Raw genomic sequence first — 15037 nt, forward strand, 5'->3', positions numbered from 1 at the left:
TGGGTGAACATGATTTTCCGAAGGATATCGCTGAACAGAACATAATGTGGAAAGGGGCAGAAGGCCAGTATGGTGTGGGGCGTGGAGCCCTCAGCTCAAGCCCTGGCACCCAGCAGGGTGTGGATTGGGGGGGGGGGAGAGGAACTAGGAAGTCAGGCTCCTGAAATTGCTACTGAACTCCAGGTATCTTTGGCTCCTGGGAAGAGAATGTTTTACTTTAGAGTGAACTTGGTGGGCGCGACTCTGTGCCATCTGACCCTGAAAACCTGTATGTGGGCACCCTCCCCCCTTTGCCCTGTGGCTGTGGGTCGCAGTGCGTAGGTGGCACCAGAGCTCCATCAGCCTGTGTGGGTGGGGCCCTGGGCCCTGGGGACGCACCTCTTGGGCCCAGCTGTCCGCCCCTGTGGGCTGCCAGTCCGGGGTGCATCTCCTTATCTCTATCTCCCTGGAGACCAGACCTCGCTGTCAGGGGCGGGAGAGGGCGGGGGGACGCTTGCTCTTCTGCCTGCCTGGCTCCAGACCCCGTTGGGGGGGCGGGGTGGTGTCCCCGGAATTTGCATCTCCAGTTCCTTGAAGCCTTGTTGATTTCCCAGGGAAATGAGGGAAGGGATGAAGTAGACTGACCTAAGGAAGGGAAGGGGTGCTGTCCGCAAGATGGACTCTTGAGGCTTGTTGGGGGCTCTATGGGAAAGGAGGGGCCCTGTCTTCTGAAGACCTTTCCTTTCCGGGGACCCAGCTGAGAGCTGAGGATGGAGCTTGACATTTTCTCTGTGGGATGTGCCTATCGCCAAATTGGAATGGGGGGTCTGCGTGGGGTCTGTGGGTTGCTCTGTAGGGTCCCTAAGGGGGATCCACTAGAATCCAGGGGAAGATGATGTGAATTCTGAGGATTTCTCAACCCAAGTCGCTAGATGAAACCGACTGGAAGGCGGTGGAGAGAGCTCTTTCCTGGTAGATAGGGGGAGGAGGGGACTCCTCTGCTGCAAGGTTGTGGGGTGAGGGTGCTGAGCTGGCCAGGCCACCCTTCAGGAACCTCTGAGCACCTGAGCTGGATAAACAAACAGGACCAGCTGCTGGGGAGAGATAGATGGGAGGGCTAGAGATGGAGGCTGGGGGTGGGAAGAGGCAGTGTTCATAATCTAGAACAGGGATGCCCCAAGCTAACCACCCTTCTGGTCCCTACCACTAACCCATTGACCCTTTGCATTTTGGAGACTGAGGCTCCGAACTAGGGAAGGGTCTCGGACCCTCAGGGCCCATCCCCATTCCCCAGATCTGTTGTTTCCGGAGACCTGGCTCCACTGTCTGATTGTGTTGCAGAGACCCCAGGGGTTAATTGGTGCAGGAGTGGGGGGTAGGAGCTGGGGGGGAACCACATAGTTTCCCTACCTGGGAAACTGAGGCACAGAGTAGGGAGCAGGGCTGATCAGCTCTCCGCAGCTCCCCAATACAGAACCCAGAGTTGGCACCCAGGTAAAAGTTCCCAAGCCCAAATCCAGCGGGCTCCCTTTTCTACCATGGTTCTCCGCTCTACGATACGGAGGGAGGACTCGGAGGGGGTGCCACCGTGAGGAGACCTGGCCCCAGGGAACATGCCCGGGTTCCAGCAGCTTCTAACACTCCTGCAATTCGCACTTGTTCCCAACGCAGACACTGCAATCTCACACTGAGTCCCCCAGTTCCTACGAGCCCACTCGGCCCGATCGCGCCTCCTGGTGGCCAGACTTTGTCTTGACGCCTCTCCTCCACCACCCATCCAGCCTCTCCTGGGACCTGAGTGAATCCAAGGACTAGGACCCCAAGAGTTCAGAGCTGACACTTGTCTCAGATCATAGCTTGTATTTCCCCCCCCTCTTGGTTGTCCTGTGTGTGTATGAAGAAGGGAAGGCTTCTTGTGTTTGTTTAAACCCCAGCTAGGTAGTGAGTTACATGATTTTGACACTCTCCCAGGCTAAAGTCTCCCATTCAAATGCCCCTTATTTGGACTTTGCTCTCCACATTCTAGGGCCTGAATTTGTGATATTTTCCTTCACGTGTGATCTCGACAGTAATTCGATGCAGAGAGACCAATAAGGAGAGGGCTACATGGAACTCCAGGTCTGTTCTCAGCACTCCAGAACTGCAGGGGTGCGGTGGGATGGACAAACCATCACCTACCTGTGGCCACCAAAGAAAAGTCTCCACATCCTTGCTGTGGACAGGTTCAATCTGACACCCTGTTCACAGGTGGATTTGGAACGTTTTATTGAATCCCTCAAGGCCTTTATAATAGTGCTCAGATTGAGTGAATATCTGGAAACAAGACAAACAATTCCTCCTCCTGGGATGGTCCCACATTTTCCTCACCGAGACACTCCACACAACCATCAACAAAAGGTGGAAGTGCTGTGAGAATGAATATGTGGGGATGCAAGCAGAGTGACTGGGCAGAGCCTGGCCTTGGAGGCATGAGGCCCTGAGATTCCCAGCAGCCTTCCCTAGGCAGCCTACACCACAGCCAAAGTGTATGGATACATGGTCACAGCAGACTGTGTGAAAGCCCTGGGTGTCTTAGCAACAATAACAAAAATAGTGATAGAGGGAAAAGGGGGTTCCTCCTATATTTTTTCTTTCTTTTTCTGGGGAGGACACTCCCGAGAGTGCTCAGGGGTTACTCCTGACTCTACACTCAGAAATAGCTCCTGGCAGGCTCGGGGGACCAAATGGGATGCCAAGGATCAAACTCAGGTCCGTCCCAGATCGGTCTCAGGCAAGGGAAGGCAAGGCCCTACTACTGTGCTTACTCTGGCCCTTTTTGCTTTATTTCCTTCTTCCTTCCTTTCTTTTTTTCTTTTTGACCACACTAGATCAGGTCCTGAATCTAAATTTAGCAATTACTTCTAAGAGTGCTCGGGGAAGCATGTGGGATTACAGGTATAGAACCTTGGTTGGTTCTGTGCAAGACAAGAGCCTTACCACCTCCACTATCTCTTTAACACTTCTAAGTATCTACGTAAGTAATTTTTTTGGGGGGGCCACACCCGGCATTGCTCAGGGGTTAATTACTCCTGGCTGTCTGCTCAGAAATAGCTCCTGGCAGGCACGGGGGACCATATGGGACACCGGGATTCGAACCAACCACCTTTGGTCCTGGATCGGCCGCTTGCAAGGCAAACACCGTTGTGCTATCTCCCCGGGCATAAGCAATTTTTTTAAGGGAAGGGAGAGCAAACAAATAAAGTTCAATTCTTTTGCAGGCCTTTGTGCAGTCAGGAGATAATACAGCAGCTAGGATGCATGCCTGACAGGCACACAACCTGAATTTGATTCCCAGCATGGCTGGGTGGGGTCCTAGGGTTGCTTTGTACTGCTGGATTGGCCCATTTATCTCCAGCATTGGTGGACCAGAGAAATACCACAGCATAGACCCTAACAATGAACTAGAAACCCAAGAATTACCTGAGAATTGCCAGTGGTGCCCTGGCACCATTTGGGAATGAGTACCATTTGGGTACTCAATCAAGTGCCAATCAAAAAATGTTCTGAGGCTTTAGTGGGCACAGACATGGTAGTTCCGCAGTTTGTGGTTCAGTGTGGTTCAGCACTTGCCTTGCCTTGCATGTGCGAGGGTCTGGGTTTGATCCTTCTTGATGTAAAAAAAAAAAATTGTTTTTAAGATAAGATGAAGGGCATTAATACTTGAGGAATAAAAAGAGAGGCCAGCCAGTGGCACTCAGAGGTTACTCCTGGCAGGCTTAGGGGACTATATGGGATGCCAGGGATTGAACCCCAATCTGTCCGGGTTGGCCACTTGCAAGGCAAATGCTGTACCACTGTGCTATCACTCAAGCCCGACTCTGGTTTGATCCTGGACACCAAGTGAGTAGAGCCCTGGAGTGGCCCATGTAATTAATTAATCCTTGGGATGCAGGGCCTGAGCAGCACCGCAGCCCCAGGCCCTCACATTGAACCATTCATTGGCCTGGTTGGTAGAGAATTGCTAGGAGGCTCTGGGGTCCAATTCTCCAGCTTCCTAAGCACCACATGGGGTTGCCCTCTCAATAGGAAGAAGTAGGTGATGCCAGGAGCATTCATACCCGTGATAGCAAAGAAACCAACTACGTCCAGATCTTGTGCTTCTCCAGGTAATGGAGCAGCATGGGCAAAGGTGAAATGTACTTGGCAGCTGCAAGAGAATAGATTCTAGGTCAATTGTGAGCCCTTTCAGCTGATTGGAAGGCAAGAGCATTGAATTTGAGATGCAAAGGCCTAACCTCTAATGGCTGGAATCATCACTAAAGGATTGAAGTCTATGTACTACACATAAGAGACCCAGGTTTCACCCCTAACACCTCATGATCCCCTGAGTATAAAGTCAAGGTTGACTCTGGAGATGAAGTCCTGCTACAATGTCAGGTCCAAAACCAAAATCAACAAAATAAAGGCATAAAATTGAGTGCCAGGGAGCAAAGGCACTTGTCTGGTATGTTAAATTGCGACCAGGTTAAACTGTGCTCTCACAGATGGTCCCCTGAGCAAAGAGCTAGGAGTGATTCCCAAGTATTGAACCAGGTATGGCTCCAAAACTAAAACAATGAAAATATATAACTATAAGCCTAAATCTTAATCTTGCTCTAAGCTGCCCAGATACATGAATTTAGACATCTTAGAATTGGAGAATTTAGAAAATTTCTAAATTTTAGAAAAATTTAGAAAATTGGCAGAATTGGAGAGTATGAATGAGAAGGGGACTGGTATTTATTTCTCATACAGGCAGAGTGCAATCCCTCTGGATTTGGCATCCAGGTGTGGAAACTGAGGCTGAAGGAGGTCAGAATACCAGCTTCCTTCACTAAAGAACACTTACTTTCTCCAGAAGCTTTCATTTCACTGGCAGCGGTGGGAATTAGGAAACTTTTTGTTTCTCTTTGGTTTGGGGGCCACAACTAGAAATGCTCAGGGCTTACTGCTATTTCTACCTTCAGGGGTCACTCCTGGCAAGGCACAGGGAACTATCTAGAGTACTAGGGAGAGAATCCAGGTTGGTCACTTGCAAAGCTGCTATACTATGGCTCCAGCCCCAGGAAACTCTGAGTGTGTGTGTGTAGGTGGGAGGCCAAACCTACACTCTGCAGCCCTTAGGGGCTATGGATGGCTCACTCAGGAGTGATGCTGGTTGTGCTAATGGGACCACATGCACTGCAAGGATGGAATCAGATCAGCTGCATGCAAGGCAAGAGCTCCTGTTACTATCTCTCCATCCCATGGCTTGGAAATTCTGCTGCAAATGGTGAAATTTTTTCCTTCCTGAAGCCTGCTTTGGAGTCCCAGGTCTTTCGGGGTTCCTATAGGCGGAAGTCGTTCTCTGAGCTAGTATTATTTCTGAGCAGGTTGCAACAAATTCGCACTTCCTGGGTTCAAGGCTACAGCTCGCGGCTTCAGCACACTGCGCCGCCTCGTGGCGAGTCCAGGTCATTGCGTCCTATGGGATTCTGTAAAACCAGGCGCCAACCAAGCAGGAGCCAAGTCTGCAGTCATACTTCAGAATAACCTCGAAGCATGCGTCGTCCAGGGGAAATGAGGAGTTAAAAGTGAGGAGATGCCGTCTCAAAGTCAACCAAAATCGAGGCCTTGACCTAAGACCGAAGAAGAGGTTAGAATTTAGGAAGAATGTCCGTGCCTTGCCCTCAAGCCAGTAGCTGCTGTTTTGGGGCCCTGAGCGATTGTACATTGGGTGCTCTTGTCTTACACGCGAGAGACTCGGGTTCGATCCCTGGCATTGGTGACAACGTCCCCGAACGATGCCAGGAGTGATCCTTGAGCATAGAAACAGAGGGAAGCCTTGAGCACCGCTGGTAGTGGTCCCAAAGCAAAAAGAGACTGTTTTAGCTGGGATGGGGGTGAGGCGGGCCTTAGCAGGGGTTCCCTAGGGGAAAATGCCAGAGTCAGCCTGGACATGCTCTTCAGTATTCTCTCTTGTAGTTTTGCAAGGAAGGCTAAGGCCCTGAGGCTCCCCGAACTAACCTTTCCCTGTCCATCAACTCAGGGCCCCATACCTCAACAGGAGAGGGAGCTGGGAGAAAGATGAATGGAGTTATAAATCATTCCCACCTCAGTAACAACCCCTGTACCAGACTTTTCAGTCTTCCAATGCCCAAATTGAATGCCCCAAAGTGGAGCTGGGTCTGGAAGGAAGGGGGTCAGGGAGAGAGAAAGGGAGTGAGGAAGCTAGCAGCTCAAAGTCCAGCCACCTGGTGGATGAAAGTTGGATAGGTGAGGAGTTTTGAGATCTCCAACGTGACCCCTCCTGGCCTGTACTGGCAGTGGAATACTCAGCGCTCCACTGCTGGACTTACTCTCCGAGACCCGCAAGTCTCACTCTGGACTTCTCTGGACTAGAGAAATATCAGGGTGGGAGCTGCCTATGGTTGCACCCTGCCCCCAGTCAACCAAGAGCAAGGGCCAAGATTGTGGTGGGGGTCTCTCAGCTTTGCCGACTGCTCAGGAGCTAGTTAGTGAAGTCTAAAGAGCCTGAATGTCATGACAGCTGGTCTTGGGCAGTGAGTGGGGGTGAGTGGGGGCTACTAAAACGTTTTGGAGGGGCCTCATCTATCTATTGACCGCACTTCCATAGTCACAAGGATAGCTGTGTGAAACTTTTGTTTGTTTGTTTGGGGCCATACCTGCCACTCAGGGGTTACTCCTGGCTCTGCACTTAGAAATTGCTCCTGGCAGGCTTGGGGGACCATATGGGATCCCGGGAATCAAACCCAAGCAAACACCCTACCACTGTGCTATCTCTCTGGCCCTGCTGTGTGACACCTTGAGGGACATCTTCTAGGGATAGCTTGAGTTCAGGAACCAGGCACACCCAGCAGACTAGGGGAACCATATGGGGTGCTGAGGATCAAACCCAGGTTGACTATGTGCAAGGCAGATGTTCTAATCACTGTAGTATTGCTCAGGCATCTGGCCACACTGTTTAAAGCCAGACCTGTGCTCCCAGGGGCGAGAGACCTGAATCAGAAGTCAGGACTGTAGGGATAGTACAGGGATAGTACTTGAGAACTGGAACCATAGTACAGAGGGTAGGGCACTTGTCTTGCATGCAGCTACCCAAGTTTGAGTCCTAGCATCTTTACTGTCCTCTGAGCACCACCAGGAGTAATTCCTGAGGAGAAACCTCAGAGCATCAATTGGTGTGCCCCCCACCCAAAGTGTTTGCCTGGCATCCTACCAACTCTGGTTCCAGTGCCAAGTACCACCAGGGGTCACTCCTGAGCAAAGCCAGGTATCATCCCTGAGCACTGCCCAGTGTGCCATTTACTCCCAATAAATAAGCAAGATTGATTAATTTTGTTTTGGGTCACACCCAGCAGCGCTCAGGGGTTACTCCTGGCTCTACACTCAGAAATCGCTCCTGGCAGACTCAGGGGACCATATGGGATGCTGGGATTCGAACCACCAACCTTCTGCATGCAAGGCAAATGCCTTACCTCCATGCTATCTCTCCGGCCCCTGATTAATTTTTTTTTTGAAAAATAAATGCTTGCATAACACCATGATAGCCCAGAATCTGGCATATGGATCTCCTAAATGCTCCCTCCCTGGCCTGCTCCAGAGATGAAAGAAAGAGAGATGGTATTTCCTGGGACCCCTCTACTAGGGAGAGACCAAAGTCCAAGACCACTGACCTGAAATCTAGGCTAAGCAGAGGTTCACCAGCACTGTGGTTAAAAACCTCAGAACTTACTAGAACCCCAATTTTGTGGGCTCTAGAGCAATCAAATAGCACCTGGAACTCCTGAACATTCAAATGTATGATATAAACTTCTTATTATTATTTTGTTTATTTGGGGGCTACCTCCAGCCACGCTCAAAGGTTATTCCTGGTGGTGTTTGGGTGATCATCTTGTGCTGTGGGTTGGACCCAGCCCTACTCCATTGGAGCATGGAGGCAGCTGTGGGGGTCTCCCCTCTCTCATCCCTAATCTGCATGGTAGGTGGACATTCCTCATTTCACAGATAAAAAGACTAAGGTTCAGGGATGTAAACACCCTAAGGTCAAACACTAGGAAAGTGTGTGTCGTGGCCTCACCCAGCAGCCTTAAGCATAGGCTGTGGGCAAAGGGCCATTGATAAAGCACCTGCCTAGCTGCAACCTCTCCAGGAAACTCATAAGCTGCTGAGAAGAGCCAGCAATAAAGTCCCAGAGATGGCAAGTGCATCCCTCAACAGGGCACCCTCCATTTCTAGGTCTGTGTCCTCACCTGGGCATCAAGGATCTAGGAGGGTGGAAGCTAGTAGCTGCTGCAACTTTTGTCAGCAGAACCTTCTAGGATTTCCCAGAGTCTGCTCCATGCACAGTAGAGACCAGGTTGGTCTTCTCAGCCTTTCACTGTCCCCCATTAGGGGCAAGTTGGGGTCAGCAGGGAGGGTACCTGCTTAGATCAGGTGGGATGGAGGGATTCGTAGATTTGGTGGCACCCAGTGGACAGCAGGGGAGGGAGGTCACACTTTCATTTTGGCACAGTTGAGATGGGGAGTGGGTGGGTGGGAATCTGACTTTACTTTGAACCCCCATTTCATCAGCCTCAGCAAGACCAGAGCAGAGATACTAATCCTCCACCACTGGGATCTGAGGTGTCCCTTGACTTCCATGGGCAATTTCAATGCATGAAACTGGGCACTTCTGCCCCGAAGATCATCCTGTCTGCTCTTCACCCACCATCTGGGACTCCTCTCTCTCATGCTCTTCCTCAGAAATTCTCACAGAGCAGCCCCCTTTCTCCCTTTATAAACGAACCCCATCTCAGTTGGTTCCTGTCCCTTTAAGATGAGCCCCTTTTTTCTGAGGCTCTGGATCTCAGATCTCTCCACCTCTCCTCCCAGCACAGGGATAATAAAAGTTGGGGGTTGAAGTCATGATGTTCCAGGTATCTTCAGTCATGCACCCCACAAGTAGAGACCCTGCAGGAAACATGACCCCACCCTCCTCACTTCCCACCCCAGCAGGTTTGAGGGGATCAATTGCTTTTGTTTGTTTGGGGGTCACACCTGGACTTACTCTTGGCTCTGAACTCCGGGATCACTCCTGGCAGACTCTGGGGATGATATAGGCTGCTGGGGATTGAACCTGAGTTTGCAGGATACAAGGCAAGTGCCCTTACCCTCTGTAACACCCCTCTGATGGTGGTGGGGAATCTATTTTGACCATGTAGCTCAGGGCACTTTCCTGTTTGGGGTCTGTGTTTTTTCAGTTTGTTTGTTTTTTGCTCAGAGGTTACTTCTGGTTCTCTGTGCTCAGAAATCACTCCTGGGACGCCAAGGATCAAACCCGGGTCCATCAGCCACATGCAAGGCAAACGCCCTACCGCTGTGCTATTACTCTGGCCCTTGTTTGTTTTTGAGCCGTATCAAAAGCTAAGCCTTACTCCTGACTCTGAGTTCGGGATCATTTGGGTAGGTGGGTGGGAGACACTGGAAGACCCCATGTGGTGCCAGGAACAGAACTGGGATCTGCAACCACCTGAGCATCTGTCCTTTCTCTCTGGCCCCTTGGACTCCCCTTTTTAGCTCACACTCCCCCTAATCTGCCTCTGCAGCTCCAGAGCTTCCTCTGAGGTGCCAGCAGATATGCACACTTGGTGCCCTCCATACTGCCCTGCCTTTGTGAGGTCTGAAAAGGCTGCAGTGAAGGGGCCCATTCCAGCCCGGTCTGGGATACACCAGTATTAAGGGGGTAGTTGTGAGTGTGGAGGAGGCTGGAGCCAAAAGAAAAACTGGAGGGCCTCAAGGTTTACCCGAGGCTGGGTCATACATTAATTAGCCGGGCAGGATGAACGAGAAAAGAGGGTAAAGAGCAAGTGAGTAGAACAAATGCCATGGCAAAGAGAAGGATGGAAAGCTGGGAAGAGGGAGACCAGGAGGCCTAGGAAGAGGGAGGACCCCCATCCACCCACCCACCCACAACCACACACACACACACACACACACACACACACACACACACACACACACACACACCAAGAAGCCTTCCAGTGCTAGCCCGGGTGCCAGAGGAGTCAGCGGAGAGACCAAGGAGTAGGTGAAATCGGGGAGCCCGAGGGAAAGTGGGTGTCCAGGGGGAGAGGAGAGAAGGGGGGAGAGAAAGGAGGAGGGAGCAGAGATAAAGGATCCGGGCAGCGGCCCGGCGCGCGGAGACGGGCGAGAGAGGGAGGGAAGCGGAAATTTAAAAGTGAAGATGAAGATAACGCAGCCTGGAGACGGGCAGCGGGTGGGGAGTGAAATGGGGGGGGGGGCGGGCAGCCTCCAGTCCCAAGGGTCCAGGTGGGACTCGGCACCCCGCTCCACCCCGCCTCGCTGTTTGCCAGGAACCAGGGAGGCGAAAGAGAAACGGGCCCCCCCAAGCCCCCGTCGGGGCGCGCGTCCTGGGCCCAACCCCCGCGCGTCTCCCGGGGCTGCGGGGGCCCGGGGGGTGCCGGGTGCGCTTGGCTGCCGCCCGGCGAGTAACAGACTTTATTGCGATGGAGCGATAAGAGGGGCGGGGGCGGGGGCCGGGGGACCCCAAGGCGGCGGAGCTGTAATTAAAACGGAAATTGCGGCCCCAGCTTGAGCTGGGCGGCGAGCAGCGGGCCGCGGCGGGGATCCGCGCTCCCGGACACCCCTCGGGCCCCCCCCCAATACCGCCCCGCCACACCCCAGCCGCCCCTCCCTCCAGCCCTGCGGGACCCGCAGCGGCTCCCTGTCACCCGCGGTCGCCTCGGGCGGGGATCGCTGCCCCGAAGCGCCAAGTCTGACGCGTCCTCCGCGCGCCCCCCCGGGCCCCCCACTTCCCACCGCCCAGTCCCCCGGCGGCGATGAGACAGAGAGGCGCCTCCCAGGCCCTGCTGATCAACATGTACCTGTCAGGTACCCGGGTAGGATGGGGTGGGGAGGCATCGCTCAGTGGACTTGGTTGGGGAAGGAGAAACGGGGGTCCCGGGGAAGGCGGACCCAGGGAAGGCCCAAACTGGAATTGCTGGGACCGTGGAGTCTGGGGGCCTTCCAAGCAAATGGAGCCCTTTGAGGCCTTAGCGAGGGGTCCAGAGGACTCTTAAGTGAGCAGACTGAGTGTCTGGGAGGCCCTGGGCGCTGGCCCGGGGCTGAAGGAACAGGCCGAGGACCCCGAGGGTCTTGGGTGTGATGGGATTCGGGGCGCACCGCAGTGGGATGTCGTGGGTCCTCACCTGGGCCATCCAGCATTCCTGCCAGACCTTCTGTCCTGGCGCTGTCCTCTTCGTCTCTCTTTCTCGTGGGCTCCAGTGGTCCCCCTCGGCCAGGCGGGTGCAAAACTCGCTCGTCTTTATACGGCTCCCGCCTGCCCCGCTCGAAAGCGGATTTCCTGGACGCGTTTCCTGACTTGGGCGTTCTGGAGGGGCTCGGAGTGCGACGCGCCCGACAGGGCTCCGGGAGGAGGAGGAGCCGGAGACTCGGGGGCCCATCCTAGCTCAGAGAACCAAACCCCCACCCCCCATCCCTTTCTCGGCCCTGAGCACAGCCGCCTACCCGGATCTGCCTGACCCCTTTCTCCTGCTGCCGTAGATCCTGTCGGAGACGGTCTCTTCAAGGAAGGGAAGAGCCCAGGTTGGGGGCCGCTGAGTCCCGCCGTGCAGAAAGGTGAGCAAACATAGAGCAGGACCGTGGGTAGAGAGGATGGGAGCCCTCTAGAGTGGTGGTCTGATGAGCATCTGGTGATGGGAAGCAGAAATGGGGCATAGTTTGGAGAAGGCTTGGGTGTGGGGGACACTGAATGGCCATGGGCGCCAGCATTTTCTGAGAAGGGCTGACCTTGCAGGCTAACTTAGGAGGCTCCAGGACTTGGCCAACCCTCTCCCACCTACTCACCCCACACATGCTCTGACCAGGAACGGTGGTATCAGTTCTCTGATCAGGGAGCTCAGCGTCCCAGTATGGGGACAAGAAATCATGTCCTAGTCGCTCTAGTCCACTGTCACGGCCAGCACCAGGGCCAGCGCCTCCCAGGCACCTCCGCCAAACTCTTCAGGTTGAGTCTCACTGACTCAGTCCTACTCACAGATGATAAATCACTCTGGGCTTCCAGGCTGGCTCAGCCTCCAGGCAAGGCCTCTCTGCAGTCCCCATTCAGTGGATACCTCCAACCTCACTACATTATGAGTAATCACAAAGATAGCTGCTTTGTCCCCCAATTGGACCGATACCTAAGCACTGGAAGCTGCCCTGTTATGGGCACTATCAAAGGAACCAACCAAACCTGACCTTGCTTCTTCACCCTAAAACCCAAAGGTTCAGTGTGGTTCAGCTGAGCACCAGGCAGCTCCCTTTCTGCTGGGCAGTCGTGGGTGGAGGGAATGGAGGGCTGACCTGGTGGATTGACCAGCTATATCTGGGTTCTGAGCCAGTCCTGCAGAAAAGAAAGAGGATCACCTGGTCCCATGTGAAAATTATCAGGCAGCTTCAGAGAAAAAACCATAGGAGTCCAGCTAACATATCCTGGCACCACATATGGATCTTCTGAGTCCTACCAGGAGAGCAAAGTCAGGAGTAAGTTGGGTGTGGTCCCAAAACAAAAGAGAAAAGAGATAGAGAAAGAAAAACAATTGATTCCTAAAGAGGGAATGTGTGTGGTGGATGGGGGACATTTTTCTCATTCATCTGACTACGGTTCCAAGATAGAGGCAAAGCATATTCAGGGGGAAAAAAACTGGCTGCTTTCAGAAACCCTCAAACCATCAGATTGGGTAGAAAAACCAAAGGTGGGAGTTGAACTAACCAGGGGGGATTTCAGGATTCAGGTCTTTCCCAGATCTTCTGCAGCTCTTTTCTGTACACCGCGTCCCAGGGGAGCAGGGAAACTTTAGGCTCCAGGAATCCCGCCTGTTCCGAAAGAACAGCGGGGACCCATCTCCAAGCATTCGCATTTGACCTTTGAGAATGGGCAATAACAGAGGGCCCCAGTTCGGTCCCCAGGCACTACATCTTTCCCCTTCCCGAGCGAGGCTTGTCCACTATATATCTTTAGGGGCTGGACCTTGTGTAGGGGCCTCGGGAGACGCAGCTGCAAATCTGCCCAGGGTTCCGCAGGCTTGGCCGCCGCGCTGTGCCCTGGTGCAGGCTCTGCCTCGAATAAGGCGGATGGTGGCCTGAGAGATCAGGAGTCAGCCTAGCAGTGCGCCTTGGGAGAGGCACCCCAGTCTGTCCCGCCAAAGCTTAAGGCTCTTCCACTAGTTCAGTACTAGCCGGACATCGCGGTGCTGCGCCTTTCGCCTTGTAGTTTTTTGCACTGCTTTGCAAGGTGCAAATCTGCTAATCAGAAGTGACTTAGCGCTCCTCCGCTGTGTCCTTCTAGTCCTCGACCTACACCTTTCCCTTGGGTCTCCCGTTGCTCCTTTTGGTCCCCCCCCCAATCCCCTTTTGCAGCCTCCCAAGGCGCTGCGCCCCCAAGGCTCAACCGTACCACCCCTCTCCTGTGCGCACAGGCAGCGGGCAGATCCAGCTGTGGCAGTTCCTGCTGGAGCTTCTGGCCGACCGCGCCAACGCCGGCTGCATCGCGTGGGAGGGCGGCCACGGCGAGTTCAAGCTCACGGACCCCGACGAGGTGGCGCGGCGCTGGGGCGAGCGCAAGAGCAAACCCAACATGAACTACGATAAGCTCAGCCGCGCGCTCCGCTACTACTACGACAAGAACATCATGAGCAAAGTGCACGGCAAGCGCTACGCCTACCGCTTCGACTTCCAGGGCCTCGCGCAGGCCTGCCAGCCGCCCCCCGCGCACGCCCACGCCCACGCCGCGGCCCAGGACGGGGCGCTCTACAAGCTGCCCGCCGGCCTCGCCCCGCTGCCCTTCCCCGGCCTCTCCAAACTCAACCTCATGGCCGCCTCGGCCGGCGTGGCACCCACCGGCTTCTCCTACTGGCCCAGCCCGGGCCCCGCCGCCACCGCCGCGCTCTACCCCGGCCCGGCCTTGCAGCCCCCGCCCGGGCCCTTCGGCGCCGTGGCCGCCGCCTCGCACTTGGGGGGCCATTATCACTAAGACGAGGTGTTCGGTGCGGGTCGGGGACTCGGGATTCTGCCCAGATCCGCCTCCCGCTGCCGTCCGGAGCGGACCCCGAACCGCTGCAAGGTGCACCCTGGCCGGACACGGGGAAGGCCACTGACCCCCAGGCTAACCCCTGAAAAGAAATCCCATAAGGGGGGTCGTCTCCCCTTCTCCGACTCCCATCTTACTCCCGATCCCTGAAGGGCCTTGAGGGGGGAAACCCTCAGCTTTTTCTGTACCCACCACTCCCCTTTTCCCCACACCGCAGGCGGCCTGGCTCCTGGAAGCCGCTTTCAGATGGTCCCCTCGTCTCTCTCCAATGCCAACATTTCGCCCCATCCCGTTGGATTAGGGGGCCTGGCACAACCCTCCTTTTCTTCCCAGCACCTCGGAGGGTCTGGTTAAAGGGTCTCGATTCCCCCTCCCCTCATAATACATCTTGGTGGCTGCCGCACCCCCTTCCTCCGCACACCATTTCTCTTGCGGGCCAGCCCTCTTATATTTCCACCCCTTCTGCGGACTCATTAAAGCTGCCGAGCCCTCCCCTCCAGCGGCCTCCTCTGGCTGTTTTTGGGTTTGGGATTTGGTTTTCTTCCCGCCAGGACAGGGAACAGTCGTTGCCTGTGCAGAAAAGTCTGCCAAGGAAGATTCAAGACGGTGAGGTCCTGGGCGGGAGCGGTGGCTCAAGCGGGTAAGGCGTCTGCTTTGCCCACGCTAGCTTAGGACGGACCGCGGTTCGATCCCCGGACATCTCAATTGGTCCCCCCAAGCCAGGAGCGACTTCTGAGCGCATAGCCAGGAGTAACCCCAGAGCATCACCGGGAATAAACGAAGTTGCAGTTCTAGCCAGGCTTGAGGGGTGGTGGAGCTGGAAAAGGAGCGCCTAGAGTTCAAGGACACGGTGGCCTGCAATCCTGACCTGTTCCCATCCATTCTCCCTCTCTCCTTGCTTCTAGCTCCACTCATCCCAGCTTCGGCCCTAAAATGTACCGCACTCCA

At 54.6% G+C, this 15037-nt stretch overlaps 2 protein-coding genes across 2 annotated transcripts in view; one reads left to right on the forward strand and one right to left on the reverse strand.

Annotated features, from left to right (window-relative positions):
• The window catches only part of LOC126000887 (reticulophagy regulator 2-like), a 545054-nt gene that overhangs the window by 224013 nt on the left and 306004 nt on the right, over positions 1-15037 (reverse strand). The window lies entirely within an intron of this gene.
• Positions 10836-14032, forward strand: FEV (FEV transcription factor, ETS family member). Its single transcript, XM_049768061.1, has 3 exons — positions 10836-10890; positions 11563-11637; positions 13479-14032. Exons 1-3 carry the CDS (start codon positions 10839-10841, stop codon positions 14030-14032), a joined length of 681 nt encoding a protein of 226 aa, XP_049624018.1. The 5' UTR covers positions 10836-10838.

The sequence above is a fragment of the Suncus etruscus genome, chromosome 2, assembly GCF_024139225.1.
Source record: "Suncus etruscus isolate mSunEtr1 chromosome 2, mSunEtr1.pri.cur, whole genome shotgun sequence".
Taxonomy (NCBI): domain Eukaryota; kingdom Metazoa; phylum Chordata; class Mammalia; order Eulipotyphla; family Soricidae; genus Suncus; species Suncus etruscus.